A 17543-nucleotide genomic window follows, 5' to 3' on the forward strand; every position below is an offset into this window, starting at 1 on the left:
GGAACATCCATTCTGGACTAAAAGGAAAGGCAAATAGGAACACCCCACAGGGCACAAATGGACCTTGCCACTAAACAGACTATCCTGTCTACCCTAGATCTCTATCAAGCTGAAGTAAGAACTAGGGCACTGCCACTCCCTTCACTGCCGTCATCCTCAACAACATGATGCATATGGTTCTGTGTTTACCCAGATTGGCCTCAGGGTTTGCAATACAGCCAGGAAGGAGATGCCAAAATATCTTTGTTAGGCACAGATCAACATTGTAGTTTGATACTCAGCAGTTCTCTCCCTGTGAATCTGCACTAAAGTACATCAGCCTGTAGCTACAAACTAGCTGCCAGAGTACACTGTGGCCGGAACAGGGCTGGGTGCATGAAGAGACACCTTGGGGCTGTGGTGTCATGAGATTCATGCTACATTCTTGGCAGTTTCAGAACAAAGCATCTTAAGGCAACCCTGTGCAACTCCCCCACCCTTACCTTCCTCCTTTCTATACCAAAGTTTAAAAGTGTACAATGTTAAAAGGTATTTAAATATGCTACCTGGAATGTGCATGAATAGATTTGAAAAGGCCAGAATTTCAGATTTTTCCTGAACATTATGCCCAATTTACAATGCTATCCTCCACTCTGGCAGGGAAATGTTTCTGGGATTACTAGGTGCAGACTTCAAAATGGTTCTAGCAAGGGGCAAGGATGAGGTACCTGACAAATTTAGATATTCCTGAAAGATTTGGCCAGTATATCAGTCAGTAAGTCAACTTCTCTTATCTGGAAACAAAAGCTCTCCATATGGACATCACAGCAAAGCAGAGTCACCTCAGAGATAAAGCTTTATGGAACCTCTCTCTGGCTTATGAAAGCTTCTATAGTGGATTAAGCACAAAGATAGTAAACTAATGGTTGTAGAGCAGCAAAAGGATAGTGTCAAGAACAGGGGTGGGCAAAATGCGGCCCGGGGCCTGAATGTGGTCCACCAGGCCATTCTATCCGGCCCGCAGGGCCCCTAAAATTTTTTGAAAATTAATATTTATCTGCCCTTGGCTGCCTGTCATGTGGCCCTTGACAGCTTGCCAAAACTTAGTAAGCGGCCCTCTGCCCAAAACAATTGCCTGCCCCTGGCCAAGAACTTCAAAAAAGAAAAAAAAAATAATAAAGGTTGAAGCCATGTTCCCAAGTCCTGCCAAGCAAGGAAATAAACATCTCAGTAAAACTTTCTCTGTGAATGGTCACTTCGAGGAAGCTTAGGTCATGTCTTATAATCCAGAGAGTGAGTCTTAATACTTCCTCTAGCATCATCAGGGCTGTGTGATGCAGATAAAGATTAGTCAAAATAGGGAAGGCATGGGAAAAGGTGCTGAAATTCTACATAGTATGAGAAGCTACTTACATAGAGTAGAATACATGGACATGCCAAAAGAGACAACTACACATGAAAACACTCCACTAAGTGACTGGATTTTCCTTTTCAGGTTCTTCATCACTCACCTCTCAGCTTCACCCCTTCAGAGTGCTACCAACTTGACATTTGGCCATTCAAAGTGCACCAATCGCAAGAGTTCCCTTCATTTCTCAGACCTAATGGCACCCTTCTGTTCTGTGAAAATGCTTGTCTTCTGAATTATTTTCCTATAGGTGCACCTGCTAGCCATACAACCATCCACAGAGCAAAGGCTGATGCCCAGAACTTTGCCCTGCTGTCTAACTGCTGAGACTCCTTTCTGTCAGCTTCCATAGATATGCTCTAGAGGGAAACAAATCAGAAAGTGTAATCTAATAAATGTATACCTCTCCTTTCAGAAATGTATTTGCCATTTCTCAGTATCTTTTTGATGAAGCCCCTTCTGGCTTGTCCCCACGACAGCCTGTGCCACTTGCAATGGAGAATGAAGTGAAAGAGGAATCTTCACCTTAAAATGACAATGGGTTTTGTGCCTGAAAGCTTCTCCAACATCCCTCCAAACTATAGAGTTTGTCCAATAAAAATATCACCAAAAAACCCTTTGCTTCTTCACTGTATTCCAAGAGCAGGTATGCAGGTCATAGAGATGATCTTGAGAGACTCCTTGAATGGAAGCAGCAGTAAAGAGCTGGAGATCATCATTTCATTAAGACCTTGTAGTCAGTGTCCAGGTTAATGATCCTGATTGGTCCATACTCAAAATGAAGCATCCTAATAAGAGAAAGGGAAATATTACCCAAAACAAAAGTGGTAGGCCCTGATTCTGGGCTCCATTGTGGCTCTTTTATTCTGGTTCTGCCAGGACAAATTGTGCCAAAAGTAGGTAGAACTGACAATGTAGGAATCATCTGCTGTGCTTCTGGTGAGGAGGGACTTGCACTAGCAGCAGAAATCTCTAGTATAAACAAGTGTTAAGGGTGGGGCCACAGCTTATAGGGGTCATTCTCTCCCATGTGGCAAGATAGTGGGTGTGTCTACACATGCATATTAATGTGAATAAATAAACTCCAGAACTTGTTGTTCCAGAGTTTATTGATTCTGGGTGCCATGCCTTCACATGCGCCCAGGGTCACAGCACATTGAGCCAGGTCAGAAGAGCCCTGGCTAGCGGAGCACTGGGGGAGTCAGCCTGCCAGCCTGGGACTGCCCTCCACAGCTTAACATGCTGCAGGGGGCTGGCTGAGGCACAAGAGGGCTCCAGTGTGGGGCTAGCCAGCAGGCACCCCATGCACTGAAGTACCCTCATGCCCCAGCCAGCTGGGGCAGTATCTACATGTGTGCTATTGTAAATTAAAAAACTCTGCAGCTGGGTAGTACTTGTATTTACAAATACTATCCTCCTGTGGAGTAAATTAGTTTACTCCAGTCTAATATGGGTGCATGTGTGGATGCCAAGGCATTTACTGCACTGTTAATTAGTCTACTTGTTGCCCTGTGGGGTCAAGCCAAATCTCAGGATCTCAATATTGCACTGTTAGACTGGAGGGTGGGACACAATTGCACATATCCAAACACACAAATCAATTAGGTGCATACACACACATACATATACACACTACCAGCTCAGGCACATACACATCAAAACTAGCTTAGGCACATGCACACCTATCACCAATTCAAGCACATACACTGTACAACCCAAAAGTTAGACAAAAATCAATTGTCCATACCCGCACACTCAGTACACATACACAGATCACTAATTCATATATCATGCACACAATGACATATATATACACACACACACTCACCAGTTCACACACATACAACCCACCTACACATAGGTAAGTTCCTAACTTGAATGGCATGGTATGTATGTGTGCGCTTGGGGTACCTGGGATACTTGAGGGAAGGTTAATGTGAGAGAGAGCGAGAGTTAAAGTGTAGGGAGTGAGAGTTACCAGAACTGAGATTAGAACCAGTGGACAAGAGAGAAGCTGGCTGAGGAACTGAGGCTTGGGTTTACTTAAGGTAGACTGGGGCTGGAAACTAAGGCAGACAGCTGAGATATTGTGGGGGGGAGGGCAGATAAGTGGTGGCAAGGAGGAGACAGCCAGGAAAGATGGAGAGAGGCAGAAACCTGGGAGCTTGGGGCTGGAAACAGACTGACAGCTTAGAGACGGGGGGGCAGATAAGTGGTGGCAAGTAGGAAATAGTCAGGAAACAGACAAAAACCCAACTCAGGGTTTCAAAATAACAGGTTTATTAAACAGACAACACACTACACAGCCCCATGAAGTTATTGGTTCACACACACACACGCACATGCACACACACACATACATGCACACACTCACAATGGCAGCAGGAGAAAGAGACTCAGTGGAAGGGTTGGAGTCCAGGCAGTGAGTCCAAGTCCTTGGTTGAAGAGAGGGTGGGGGGTGATAGCTACTTATCCAGGCTGGAAAGGGGTCCTTGTCCAGTAGGTGTTGTCCAGAGCGGGGTCACCAGCAGGGCCTCTGGGTGGATAGGTGGTGTGGCATGGTGCTGGTCCAGATGGAGAGGGCCTCCCAAGGAGTCAGTCTTCATTACCCCTTTTTATGGGGCAGACTACCTCTGATCTCCTATAGGGAGCGCATGACCAGGCAATGTCAGTCCTGTCCTAGAGGGCTCCAGGTGTTCTTACTGAGCATGTGCAGCCTTGGCACAATGGTGGGTTGCCTCATCTTTTATTTCTGTGTGGTTCCAAGGCCTGGATCCTTGGTCCAGGTATTGGTGTTGATGGCTTGATCATTCAGAGGGAGCTATTTTTAGACCTACTGCCATTGTCTCTCAAGCACTCTCATTCATCCCCATTCATTCAGGAACCAAGTTACACAGGGCGGGTAGGTGTGAGTCATGGGTTACACAACCGGGCCTGGGGACAGGATGGAGACTTGACAAAATGGAAACTTGACTTGACTTATGCTAACTTACATATGTAGGCCAAAATCATATTGTACCAGTAAAACATTAATACAGAACAGTAAAAATCAATATAAACATAATAATTATACAATATAAAGGAGGAGAAAAAACAAAACAAATACAACTTGCTACCAAAATAAAATACTGAAGCTTATCCTATGTCTTAGCTCACTTAAACTTATCTATAGGGAATAGAGAGGGAAAGAAAAGTCAGAAATGGTTGGGAAGGGGAGGGAATGCATTTTAAAAGAAAAAAAAGAAAAACTGGGGGTTTTGCTACATACTGGGCAGTAAACAGCTCATGTAGACACACCCAGTGAGAGGTAGAACAGGCTTTAGGGGCTGTTCTGCTCCTTTTAGGGTCCGTTTTGTTCCCCAGATATCCCAGAATCCAGTTGACTCAAAAGCAGCACATACACTTTTAGAACACTCCCAATTGATGCACTGAGTTTAGCTTGACCAGAACTAAGAACTGCATTTTAATTTCCTTTTGGAACAGGCAGGAGAAGAGGGCACAAATAGGCATTTGCACTTGTAACAATTATGAGGGTCTTATTATAGCTATGGAAATAATGCAAATGGTCACACTACTTCAAAGTAGACCTGAAGTACTTAGCTTTCTCGGTGTCTTGCAGTACCAGTCCACAATAAAGTCAACAGGTTATTACAGCATATTAAAAATAAGATTCCTCCCCAAATTTATGGTATAGTATAAAGTGCTTGCCTCACTCAGTTGCCCATAGTAATGTTGGAACCTGACAAAGTTTCATTTGTTTTTCTTATAGGCCACAATTCTGCAAATAATGCCTGAGTAGTTCAATTCAATTCATTGGGACTATTCTGATGAATAAATATTTCAAAGATAAGACTGTGGTTTTTAAAATAGTTAAAATACTACTTTTCTTAACAAAAAGGGAAGTGAGTTTATGAGAAAGAAATATTGACATATTTCCTGGGCATTAATCACATTTGAAGCTTGCGAAACTGCTGAGAGAAGAAGAATGGTACTGCCAAACTTTTTTTCAACAAAACTATTGTTTTGCATATATACTGTTGCTACCTGGAGGCTGCTTTAACCTGTGAGTCATGTTACAAGTAACACTATGAAGCACCCAAAAACTATATAAGCTAAGAGAGGTGAGCCATAGAGGTATACGGTAGGTGAAGACTGCGAGCTACTTCAACGCAAGCCAGAAAAGGGAAAGTTAGAATGAAGAGCCTTCCAGTTCTGCTGTTAGCATATGCTGTATTTTCTTATGCTTTTCCTGTAGATATAGAAAAGAAGAAAGAAGAAGAAAATATGAAGCTGTTTAAGGTAATGACTGTAGACACTGAAGACCAGAGTCTCAGTTGGTATAAATCATCTAAGGCTCAGGAAGTTAATGGGCTTACACTGGTTTACAACAGCTGAGGATATGACCCTCTAGCTTTCGGCAAGGAGGATAGTCTAGTGCAGCTTTTTCCAAATTACAGGTGTGTAAAACCTGGATGGGTGTAAAACTAGGAATCACCCCTTCCTATGTTCCTTATATCACCTTGCAGTATCATGCGCTGGAAGGGAGCATATTATTGGTATCATTTTCCTGAATAGTTCCTCAGGTTTCAAATGTTTGAAAAAATTGCTATTTTGCTATGGATAGCTCCAGATAGTTCTGAAAGATAATTAACTGCATAAACTTAGAAATCTTTAAGGAAGGTTCTTACTTTTATTTTGGTTTCAATATTTTTCAAAAGCAATTAGAAATTATGCTATTCTAATTTTGAACCTGATGCTGCAGATGTTTAAACATGAGAATAAGTTTATCCATGAGTAATGCTGTTGGTTTGCATAAGATTATTTGTCAAGAAAGTTAGTATGGCAGCAGCAAGCGTGGAGCTCCCGAGGAAGTGTTTAAAGTGCACTTAAAATGTGGGCTCGGCATTTGCGAATATTTGAAACCGCAAATGCTGAACCCACAAATACCGAGGGTTTCCTGTATCTTGTATCACTGTCAAATCATGATTTTATTTTGTCTGAATTATTATGTATTACACAGTAAATGGTTAGCACATACAATGCATGGTAAAATGTCATAATACTACTGAAGTTTGTAATAAGCTAGGTTCTTCAGACAACTTCATTTATTGCCTGTCTTTAAATGCCACGTGGAAAGCAAAAACAGCTTACCATCATGTTATATTATTTTGAATGTATCTTTATTTTGAATGCATTCTAAGTTGGTTGTGAAACTGAGATAATCATTGTAGGTATAACATTATAAGTATAATCATATTAAGTTATCATGAGCGTGCCTTCACATTCATTAATGTGCCTTAGTTACTGCACATTGTGTTTTGTACTTGCTTAATGAAGTAGTGCCAACACACAATTTTTGTGACACTTACTGAGTATTAGTCTAATAACACTGTGCAGTAGGCTATTAGCATGGCTATTAGCTATTAGCATGGGTTTTATTGCACAGTGTTATTAGGCTAATACAAAGTAAGCATCTTGTGTAGACACACCCTCTTGTGTAGACACACCCCATCAGTAGAAAATATGACTGCAAAATATTACCACATTCCATTATATAAAGCTCTAAACAATATAAATTGTAACAGCACAGAGACAACAAGCAGCAAGTTAGAAATAATATTGTAATATGGTACATATTTTATATTACATTGTTTTATAATATGTAATAATGTATTTGATTTTTTAACACTAAACACATCTAATATAATTTTGCAAGATCTAAAATGGCCTAGTCTCCTTAAATATATCTTTTTTCATTAGGAGTATGTGAAAAATTACTACAGCAGTGAGAAGGATGGGGAGCCTGCTTCCAAATGGAAAAACAATAGGCTTGTGGTCGACAAAATCAAAAAAGTGCAGCAATTCATGGGTCTGGAGGTGACTGGAAAACTGGATTCTCATACCATGAACTTAATACGGAAACCTCGATGTGGGTTCCCAGATATAGCTGAGTTCTCCACTTTTGCAGGAGAACCAAAATGGGGGAAAAACATTCTCACATACAGGTAACCAGAAAGATCTTAAACTAGAGACAATAAGTTTCTCCAAATAGGTGATAGCCTTTGGAAAGAACCCATCTTTTTCTCGATATTATATTTTAAAGGATATTGAATTACACACCAGACCTGGCCCCACAAGATGTAGATGCAGCAGTCAAAAAGGCATTTAAAGTGTGGAGCAGTGTAACTCCATTGAAATTCATCAGGACATATGAAGGTGCTGCAGATATAATGATCTCCTTTGCAATCAGAGGTAAAACTCCAAATGATCCTCTTCAATATCTCTAGTGGCAAATGGATAAAATATTCATCATTATTTATTATAATTTGCAATGAGGTCCATTGCACAAGCACAAAAGAAAACATAGTTCTGTCCTAAAATCTAAGGCCTGGATTCTGCAAATATTTATGTCTTTATTTTACAGGTTGTGTGTAGCATGAGGAGACTGAGTCTAATATGACATGTTTATTATGTCATATATCTTGGCAAATCAGGGACTATAGGATTTACAAGTTTGCAAAACTTTACCTGCATGTGGGACCAGTAATGTGCTTAAAGTTAATGACAGGGTTGAAATGCTTTGCTGCTAGGTGCAAATTCCATCTTGTAATGGTACCATATATGGACCAGTCTTCAAGAATTCTCCCTCCAAAGCTCTGCCTCATGCATTTTACAGTGAAGAGGATAATCTGGTACCCTGAACAATATTCATACAAGTAAAATTAATCATGTCCATAAAAGTCTGTAGGATCCTAATTAGATATGATACAGTCGGTAACAGCAATAGAAAATAGTGGAGAATACAGATATGGGAGATTAAAGGAACAATGAAGCATCATATGATTATTTAGATTTCTTATTTTTGGATCCACAGTATCAATACAAGTTGTAATGTCACTCTTTATTATTTTTAATTTTTCTTTCTTCTCACACCAAGACAGGAGTTGAATTTCTGTCCACCTCCAATTTTAGCACTCCTCCTACTTGTGTTACATGCTGACAAATGACTTTATAAGAAGTCCTTAATATTTTATTAGTTATTATTCTAATGGTCCCCAATGTATGCTGGACAAATGACTCATGAAAAGATCAGGGTAACATGTTCAAAAGTGGCCAAGGCAGCTGGATGCCTGAGCCTTCTGCATTGATGATTTATGCTCTGAAGTTGCTGGATTGCTTTTGAAAATTTTACCCAAGGGCTCTATTTTGAATGATTCACATTTAGGAGCTTTGCTCCTGCCATGGTTTTGCAGTGTTGTGCAGGCACAGTAATCTGCCTTCGCTAAGCCAGTCGTAGGCTTGGAGCCTTTGTATATTATCTTTTTCCACAAAAAAAGACATTGCATAAGTAAACCTTGCCACTCCCCCCTCCCTCCTGCCCATGGTAGCAATATATAAAAGTCTGGTCATTTCACAGCTATACCAAGCATGAGTTGGTACATATTTCTCATTTTCCACCTGAAAAACTGAGATTTTGTCAAAATTGTGTGGAAGAGGGGGCTGCAAAATCATGGCATACAAACTATTAAATATTATATATTTTGCTGCCTGTGCCCACTGTGCTAGTTATTGTATCTTTCTCTTTCCTTAGAGCACAAAGATTTTATTCCCTTTGATGGCCCTGGTGGGACTCTTGCTCATGCTTTTGCCCCTGGCTCAACTATTGGTGGAGATGCGCATTTTGACGATGAGGAAGACTGGACCTTAAAATCAGAAGGTAGGAGAGTAAGCCCACCTGGGCCAATGTTTTCACAACTAACTGCCTGAAGTTTGACTTCTAAGTGGGCGCATCTACACATGCCCATACAGCAACATTACTAGGCACTGTGCTTTAGGACTTCGAAAAGGAAGTACGGTAAAACCTGTGTTAGCCGGCGTTCTACTATCCAGAATACTCAATTAACCAGAATTTTCAACCAGCCATCCAGACATAGGGGGAGGGTGGGGGTGGTGGGGTAGAGGGCAGTAAAGCTTGCATGTAACATCTGCCATCACCACCCACCACCCTGTGCTATCCACTACTACCCCCCTCCCTGCCCCCGCTCTGTGTGCAGCTGCCACCACCTTCCCCATCCCTCCCCCCCCCCCCCCCCGGGCTCCTTTTAGGTTTCTAAAAGTTTAAAAACCTCTGCCTTAGATAACCAGAATATTTAGATACCCAGGACCCCAGTTACCCCACTCATGCCGGTTAGCACAACTTTTTCTGTACTAAAGCATGGTGCAGTAGCAGCCCATACTGCATTGTACTCTGGGTGCACTTTATTTTTAGCTGCTATTTCTCCGTACTGGTGTGCTATAAGGAAGGAGCACACCACTATGGCAAAGTAGCTGCTGGTCACATGTAGACGCGCATGGTTGCTACATTGCCATAGCAAATCACTATGCCAATGTAGCATCACATGTAGATGTGTCCGGACTAGACAAAATACCTAAGCAAGTGGAATGATTGTCTGCTGTTCCAAGCAATCAATGGCTACCATTAACACTGGGGCCTCTGTACGTCAGAAACCAACTTACTTAGGACTTTTTGCAGTTTTCCTTGCAATTGGTGCATTGAGCCTTACAACTGCTGGGATATTTGGGGGGGGGGGTGTTGTGGGGGTTTTTTTTGCATTTTGTAATACGATTAACTGTCATTGTATTGTAAACTGACCCCCACCCTGCATCTGGTTTTGTTGTCAGCTTCTTTGATTGTGGACATATTCTGCAGTCACTAAAGGCCTCTATTACTTGCATTGTATGTACAATACTTTTATTATTGTAAGTAGGAATTGAGAAAGATGTAACTTGTTTTATACATTTTGTTAGGCATCAACTTGTTTCATGTTGCTGTTCATGAGTTTGGCCATTCACTGGGACTGTTCCATTCTACACATCCTGATGCATTGATGTACCCCATTTACAGAAAGGCTGACCTGGCAGTATTCCCTCTCCATCAGGATGATATTAATGGCATTCAGTACCTCTATGGTAATAAAACATATTAACTATTTAATGTTTATGACTTCCACTAATCTGAAAAGCTCTCATTGGAATATGTGTTTAATAGATGTATTAGATATTGCTTGAATAAGAATGGTACATCCACTGAAGTCTTTTGAAATCCATCTTATCAGTTACTAGTTTTATACTGTTCTCTAAATTGTTTCCTGTAGGAAAGTCATCTAATCCCATTGAAAATGATACAGAATTTAATTGGCCTGGAGAACCCACTGGTCCCAAAGAACCTGCAGTGCCAAACGCATGTAACCCTGAGTTGACTTTGGATGCTGTCACCACTTTCCGTGGAGAAATAATTTTCTTTAAAGACAAGTAAGCAAGTTCTCTCAAATCAACTCTACTTTTCTTTTCTTTACTAAATTATTCTATCAATAGCAGTATGGAAAAATAAGAAATATCCCGAGTTTTGCCCTAAATATTAATCAAAATAGTACCTTGTGTTATGTTAAAAGAAGTTCCAGGTGTGTGTTCACAACCTTGCTTCCAAACTACATAACTTGTTCAATGAGCTTCAGTTAAAGTGCTAGGGCTACGTGAAGCTTTGGTTGCTGATTCAATTTGACGGTAATTTGGCCTGATTCGGTGGCCGAATCTCCGAATCCAAATTGAATCAGGAGACCCTTTAACCTCTCTGGATCGAATCAGGACCCTCCAAATTGATTCGGAGAGATTCAATGATTTTGGACATAGACACAGCTTTAAATATTTTTCCTACATAGCTCAACGTACCAGGCAGCTCATGAATGCTGAGATGGTGGGGTGGATGGAGAGTCCCACAGAAGTGTGGGGGGGCATCCCCAGAGTGCTCAGCAGCAGACCTGGAAGTGGACCAGAAACACTTCTGGTCCTTCTGGTCCACTTCCAGGTCCACCGGGGATTGCACGGGGGATCCCCCTATGCCTCCCCTGTGTCAGTGACTGGTACCTCCTGTGCCTGGGGGGATCACCTGGGGTCTCCCCACAGCTGATCCACTTCCAGGTTTGCCACTGAGCATGCAGGGGAGCCCTCCACACTCCTGTGGGATGCTCTATCTGCCCCACCATCACAGCATTCATGAGCCATGCCTGGTACTTCGAGGTATGTAGAAAAAACATTTAAAGCTGTGTCTAAGGCCATATCAAACCAGGACAGTGATCTGAATCAATGAATCCAAATAGAATATGGCCCATTTCTCACACCCCTATAAAGTGCCACTACTGCCATTTTTCAGTGCGAGGATGCTGATACATGTGATACTTTGGGCACTTTAATTAGAGCAGCTCTCAGAGCCACTCTTATTAAAGCCCCTCCCCCCCTCACACCCTGCCCCCATTCCCAGAGCATGTGTATAAATGCCCTTAAATATGTTTGTGGACCTGAGCCTAAGACCTTTGGAACAGAGACAGCCTTTATGTACTGTAATGGGTAAAAAATGGCTATAACTTGGACCCTAGGTACAGTGATGGTCCCTGAATTAGGCATTAATACTCAAGAAAAGATCTTGGAGTCAATATAGAGAGTTCTTTGAGAACATTGGTGTAGCGTGCAACGAAGGTAAAAAATGTAAAAAGAATGCTACAATTTTTTTTAAATACATTTTTCATGTTACAAGCCAAATCAACCAAATCAAGTCTAAATCCATGAGTCAGTCCGGAACCATAAGTGGCCCTATAACCGACAAACATTCTCCACCCACACCAGGGGCTTCAGATATTTCCAAAGTTTTTTGGCAGGCATCCTACATGCAGGCCCAAGCCCAGATGCCCCCAAGTTTTGCCTGCCCTCAGCCATATGGCCACAGGAACAAGCTAGGGAGAAGCCTCCCATTTCCATAAAATGGGCATTATGCCCCAACACCTTGATGGGTACTAGCCCAAGCCCGAAGAATAGTTATTCCCTGGAGGCTTAAGGCATACTGCCTTCTTGGACACAGATACATGGTGTTTCCCCTGCCAGGTCCTTAGGGAAAGATTTGAAAACAAAATAGAAACTATCAGTGTGTTGTTATATAAATCAACAGTGCAATCGCTTACTGAACATTCAGTTCAGTTTGGGTTACCTCATCTCAAGTAATGAGATGAAAATACCATTGCCGGGTAACCATTTCTGGTCTCTGTAGCTAAGGAAGACTTTACCCCTTGGTACTCAAACATCAGTAAGCAAAGGAAAATGCATAGAAGACATATTTCTTGGCATGGAATTCTTGTGTGTGAGGGTATACAATACTCTCTGAGTACAGTGTGATGCATGAAGACATGACTTGATATGTAAATACTCTTGTCTGTATCAGGTACTTCTGGCGCAAACATCCTGCAATCAAACAAGTTGAATTTAATGTAATATCTTCATTCTGGTCACAGCTGAGCTCTGGTATTGATGCTGCGTATGAAATCACTGATAAAGATGAGACGTTCCTTTTTAAAGGTCAGAATCGGAATTTTTCTAACTTCTCCTTACATGTGTCCTCAGCCCATTTTACCTGATTTAGAAATAATTAAGGAAACTGAAGATCATTCTTTTTTTTAATGAGAGTTCATGAGCACTGATCCAACCCAGTTTATTGGTAGCTTTTGCAATTATATTTTTAACAAATATTATGCTCAGAGACAAAAAGTAGGCTCAGAATGACTTATTCGCTGAATATCAATCTGGCTAAATTCCCCAAAGACATATAGAAATATGATACTGTGCTTTCTTCCTGAAAGCTGTTGGGTCTAAATTCAAAATGACAGCCCACATTTATTCTTAACATAAAGAAGAATTATTTTGCAGGGGGGAGGTGAATTTTGTACAGTGTGTTTAAATTACAATTAAAGGTATTTTTCAATTTACAGTAGCCACAGGAGTTAATGTGTTTTACAGGGTACATTCATGGATCTCTGAATTTATTCATTAATATACCCTGCACAAATAGTGTATAGTTCTCAACAGAAGCACATGATAAAATGTTTTCATCAACTTCTCTTGATAGGAAATGAATTCTGGAGTGTCAAAGGAGATGCCGTGCTGCCTGGATACCCCAAGAAAATCCATGCTCTGGGCCTCTCAAATGATATTAAAAAAATTGATGCAGCCCTTTATTTTGCAAATAAAAGAAAAATATACTACTTTGTAGATAACAAGATTTGGAGGTGAGATGATTCTTGAGTAGGAGAAAACAAAACCACATTACCAGTAACTTGTACCATAAATTGATTGTGGATGCATTAGTAAGAGGCTGGTTAACTGATTGTCACCATTGCCAGTGCAGAAATAGTTCTTTAAATATTCTTTAAAGACAGATGGAGCAGTTCTTTTCACTGTTATTTTAACCATTAAGTAGTTGACGGGTTTTTTTAAAGAAAGACTCCTTAAAATTATTTTACTTACTTGGGAAAAGATACATAATAATTTACTCCGCCTTTTAGAACAAATAATTCGCAATTATGCAGTACCCTTTCTTGTGGTGAAAAAAAGTCAAATTATTACCCTCAAATCCTCTGTCCAGTTACTATTATTATCATTAGAATTATTGCATTATTACAGTACATTGAGAAACTGTTCCATGTATTACAATGAAATAGAGTAAATGGTTGGTTATCATTTTCTCTACTGAATGCAAGCAAAACTGCTCAGCTTTGTGTCAGAGAAGATATACTTTCAGCAGCTGGAAATTCTTCTTAATATAAGCGAGGACCAGTATTCTGTGCCAATAATAGATGAGCTCTGACTCTTTGCTTAGTTTCATAGTTTGTAAAATATCTGACTGAAGCCATTGTTTGAACATAAGTAGTCATGATTTAATTTTTTTGGTGTTAAATGTTTTTGTAGTGAACATTGCTAAATCCTTTTTATTCCTATTCAGAATCTGATTATTCACTTCTTCATGTCCTAAGTATTAAGCAGAAAAATAACCTTAATTTGAAAAGAAGCATGAGTCAAATATACGTATTCAATATTCTTTGGTTATATTCTGAGGTGGTGTAAATTGGTAAAGCTCTGCTGAAGTCAATTGAGTTGTGCCAATGTATATCATCTGAGAAACTAGCATAAGGATATCTAAGTGATAAATGACCTTCGCTCAAAGGTAGCAGCTTCTTTGTGCTTTGGTGTTAGTTTAGCTGCCCTTTAGTTTGTTCTACATTTTTTTCATGTTGTTTCTATTTTTTTCTCAGTTATGATGAAAGAAGACAATCCATGGACAAGAAACCAAAACTGATAAAAAATGAATTTCCAGGAATCAATGGAAAAGTGGATGCTGCTTTCCAGAATAAAAGTAAGTAGAAACTGTCAAGCAAGGATGCATTAATTCAGAAATGTTCAGATGTGGTTAGGTGAGCTTCACAGAACTGAGAGTCAAAAACTGCTTAATGATAATTCTATATTTAAGGAGACTTTGATAAAGCCACTTAAACATTCTATGTTTCAGTTTATGCATTTGTAAAATAGGCACAAAATTACTTCTCAAGGTATGATTAAATCAGTTTGAAAATGCTGCATATGTTTCTAAAGATAGAAACGTTGATGTCCCTACTTCTGTGGAATTTTGCCTTCTACTGTACTGAGTTAAAGGGGCCACTTGTGAACTAAGGTACTATCTAATGTGAGGAAGGATATCACAGCTTGGTCCCAATCTATTCAATGTTACTGTGTTGAGAAAGTAAGAAAATATATCCATGTCAGAAATGGTGTTATTTAGATAAGGTAGTTCTGCAAGCTGCTTGAGTAAGTGACTCAATAATTTTCAGACTTGTTGGAAAAAAGTGAATATTTACCTGTTCAATTTGCTTTATTCCTAGACTACTACTATTTCTTCCACGGGAAAAAGCAATTTGAGTTTGACCCAAATGCCAAGAAAGTTACTCGTGTCTTGAAGACCAACTTCTGGTTTTCCTGTTAAGGATAGGAAATTTACAGTGATGTATAGAAGAAAGGAAACAACAGTGTAAATGAATCATGGAGATGACTCTTCATTTATTAATATCTACAATGTACAAACATGTTTTTTTCTGATTTTAGCCTATGCTTAATAGTCAAGCCACACCTTCTGTATGATGTATAGTTCTGTAAATAATGAAAATGTAGTACTTAGCATGTGGATGAGTATATGCATATAAATAAATAGGGCAGTGGCATTTTGCATTTATTTGCTCAATTGTATATTTATTTGCCAAAAAATTAAATATTTTTGATACATAATTGCCTTTGTTTAATATTTTCAAGAATTAATAGTTTATTTAGTGTCTGATCCTGCAAAAGTCAGAGATGCAAGATTAAATTAAAAAATCCTTAAAACTGATCAAGGTAATAACATAACTCCATTGTTGTTACAGTGAGGAAAAACTTTTTTTTCTAATCAAATAGAGAATAGAATAGAAACCTTTCCTTTCCACTGGATGTGTTTGCATCCATTTATTTTTAACATACTTACCCGGTCAAGACATTTTTGTTATTTTAATCATTCAAAACCCTAGTGTTTAAGCATTGTTGTTTCTACCCTTTGTATTACCTTTAAGTCCTCAATTTATCTTTAGGATTAGAATGCTCCTACTGTACACAATATTGTAGTCTTATCCCTATGGGTATGGGTTAGGGTTCTCTAATTTGTGCACCGTGAATTGTCTCTGTTTTAGCACTGGACACTTGTATTTGCCACTGGTTGTTTGACTCATACCATCATAGTGAAATAGAGCTGGAAGAGACGAAGAGGCCATCTAGTCCAACCCCCTGGCTGAGGCAGGATCATCCCTACCTTGGGGGATCATTCTGTACAAATCCATTGTCTAACCTCTTAGTAAAACTACACGGGCAACCCTGACACAAGCACAAGGCATAACGCTCAATCTGACACAGGTAAAGAAGTGGAACCATGGCAGCCAATGTCCAGGTGCTGCATGGGTATTTAAAATATGCTCAAGAGATCCCAGGAAAAGGGCCACAACTCCTGCTAGAGAGGAAGACAATGAGGTTAAATTCCTCCCTGGCTCCAAATATGTCAATCAGTCTGACCCTGAGTGGAGGGGCAAGACCCTCTAGCCAGGAATCATCAAGTTTAAGTCCCAGCAGGAATATTGGCACCCCCCAGTCAAAATCCCTAGTCTAGCCTGTAGCCAACACCCAATGCCTCTGAGGAACAATTTAAAACCCACTGATATATGTAGAGCACCAGGGAAAAAATTTCCCTCCCAGCCCCATGTAACAACCAATAAAGCCCAGAAGCAATGGAAATACCTGTGAGAGAACATAGGCATAACTACACCTAGATAATCCCTGACCAGTGGCTGTCCAAACTCTTCTTGAACACCTTCAGTGATGGATAGTCCACAACTTCCCTTGGCAGTCTATTCCACTGTCTCACTGAATCTAAATCAACTGGTGCAACTTCAAGCCATTGGTAGATGTCCTAGTCTCTGTAGCAAGAAAGGAAAGGTATTTTCCCTCTTCCTGCAAGTATGTGAAGACTGCTATAATGTCTGCTCTTAAGCACCTATTCTGCAAGTTGAACATGCCTAGCTCCTTCAATCTCTCCTCATATAACTTATCTTCTGAGACCTTTATTATTTTTGTTGTCCACCTCTAGACCCTTTCTAACTTCTCCACATCCTTTTTAAGATGTGAAGCCCCAAATTACACACAAAAATCTAAATGAGGCCTACCCAGTGCCAAATAGAGAAGCACTATCATCTCTCGTGTCTTGCACCTAATATTTGTATTGATGCCTCCCAAAACCACATTTGCATTTTGTGCAGCCGCCTCATACTGCAGACATATGTTGATGAGACTCCCAGATCCTTCTCCAGACTGCTGCCCTCCAGCCATGTGTAACACATTTTGTATTTGTGTAACATCCATACAGACACACTTGGATTGTGTATTGTGTTATTTTGTGTATGTTACTTAAGTGGGCAAGATGGCCCCTGTGTTTTGACCATGTGCTCAGCACACGGCAAGCTGGGGCCTGTATCTGGGGACAATGCATAAAACCCTCTGGCCTCACTGACCAAGGGAAACAGAGGATTCTTCAGGCCAATGGGAGAGGAACTGGAGTGTGGAGTGTGGTTTTCCCTGGACAAGGCTAGAGGGATGTCATGCAAAGGGATATAAGGTGAGTTAGGCTGGTTTGAGGGGAGAGAAGCTGCTAGGGGATGCTAAAGACTGAAGTCTCCTCCAAGGGAGAAGGAGTTGCAGATAGCACAAA

General features: G+C 40.4%; 1 protein-coding gene across 1 annotated transcript; it reads left to right on the top strand.

Annotated features, from left to right (window-relative positions):
* The first annotated feature begins 5542 nt into the window (after positions 1-5542).
* On the top strand, positions 5543-15514 carry LOC102567265 (stromelysin-1). The gene is made up of 10 exons (XM_006278480.3): positions 5543-5686; positions 7148-7392; positions 7491-7639; positions 8979-9104; positions 10196-10357; positions 10543-10699; positions 12657-12790; positions 13338-13497; positions 14521-14621; positions 15145-15514. Exons 1-10 carry the CDS (start codon positions 5582-5584, stop codon positions 15243-15245), a joined length of 1440 nt encoding a protein of 479 aa, XP_006278542.1. The 5' UTR covers positions 5543-5581; the 3' UTR covers positions 15246-15514.
* The last annotated feature ends 2029 nt before the right edge of the window (positions 15515-17543 follow it).

This window comes from Alligator mississippiensis, chromosome 1 (genome assembly GCF_030867095.1).
Source record: "Alligator mississippiensis isolate rAllMis1 chromosome 1, rAllMis1, whole genome shotgun sequence".
In the NCBI taxonomy this organism is placed as follows: domain Eukaryota; kingdom Metazoa; phylum Chordata; order Crocodylia; family Alligatoridae; genus Alligator; species Alligator mississippiensis.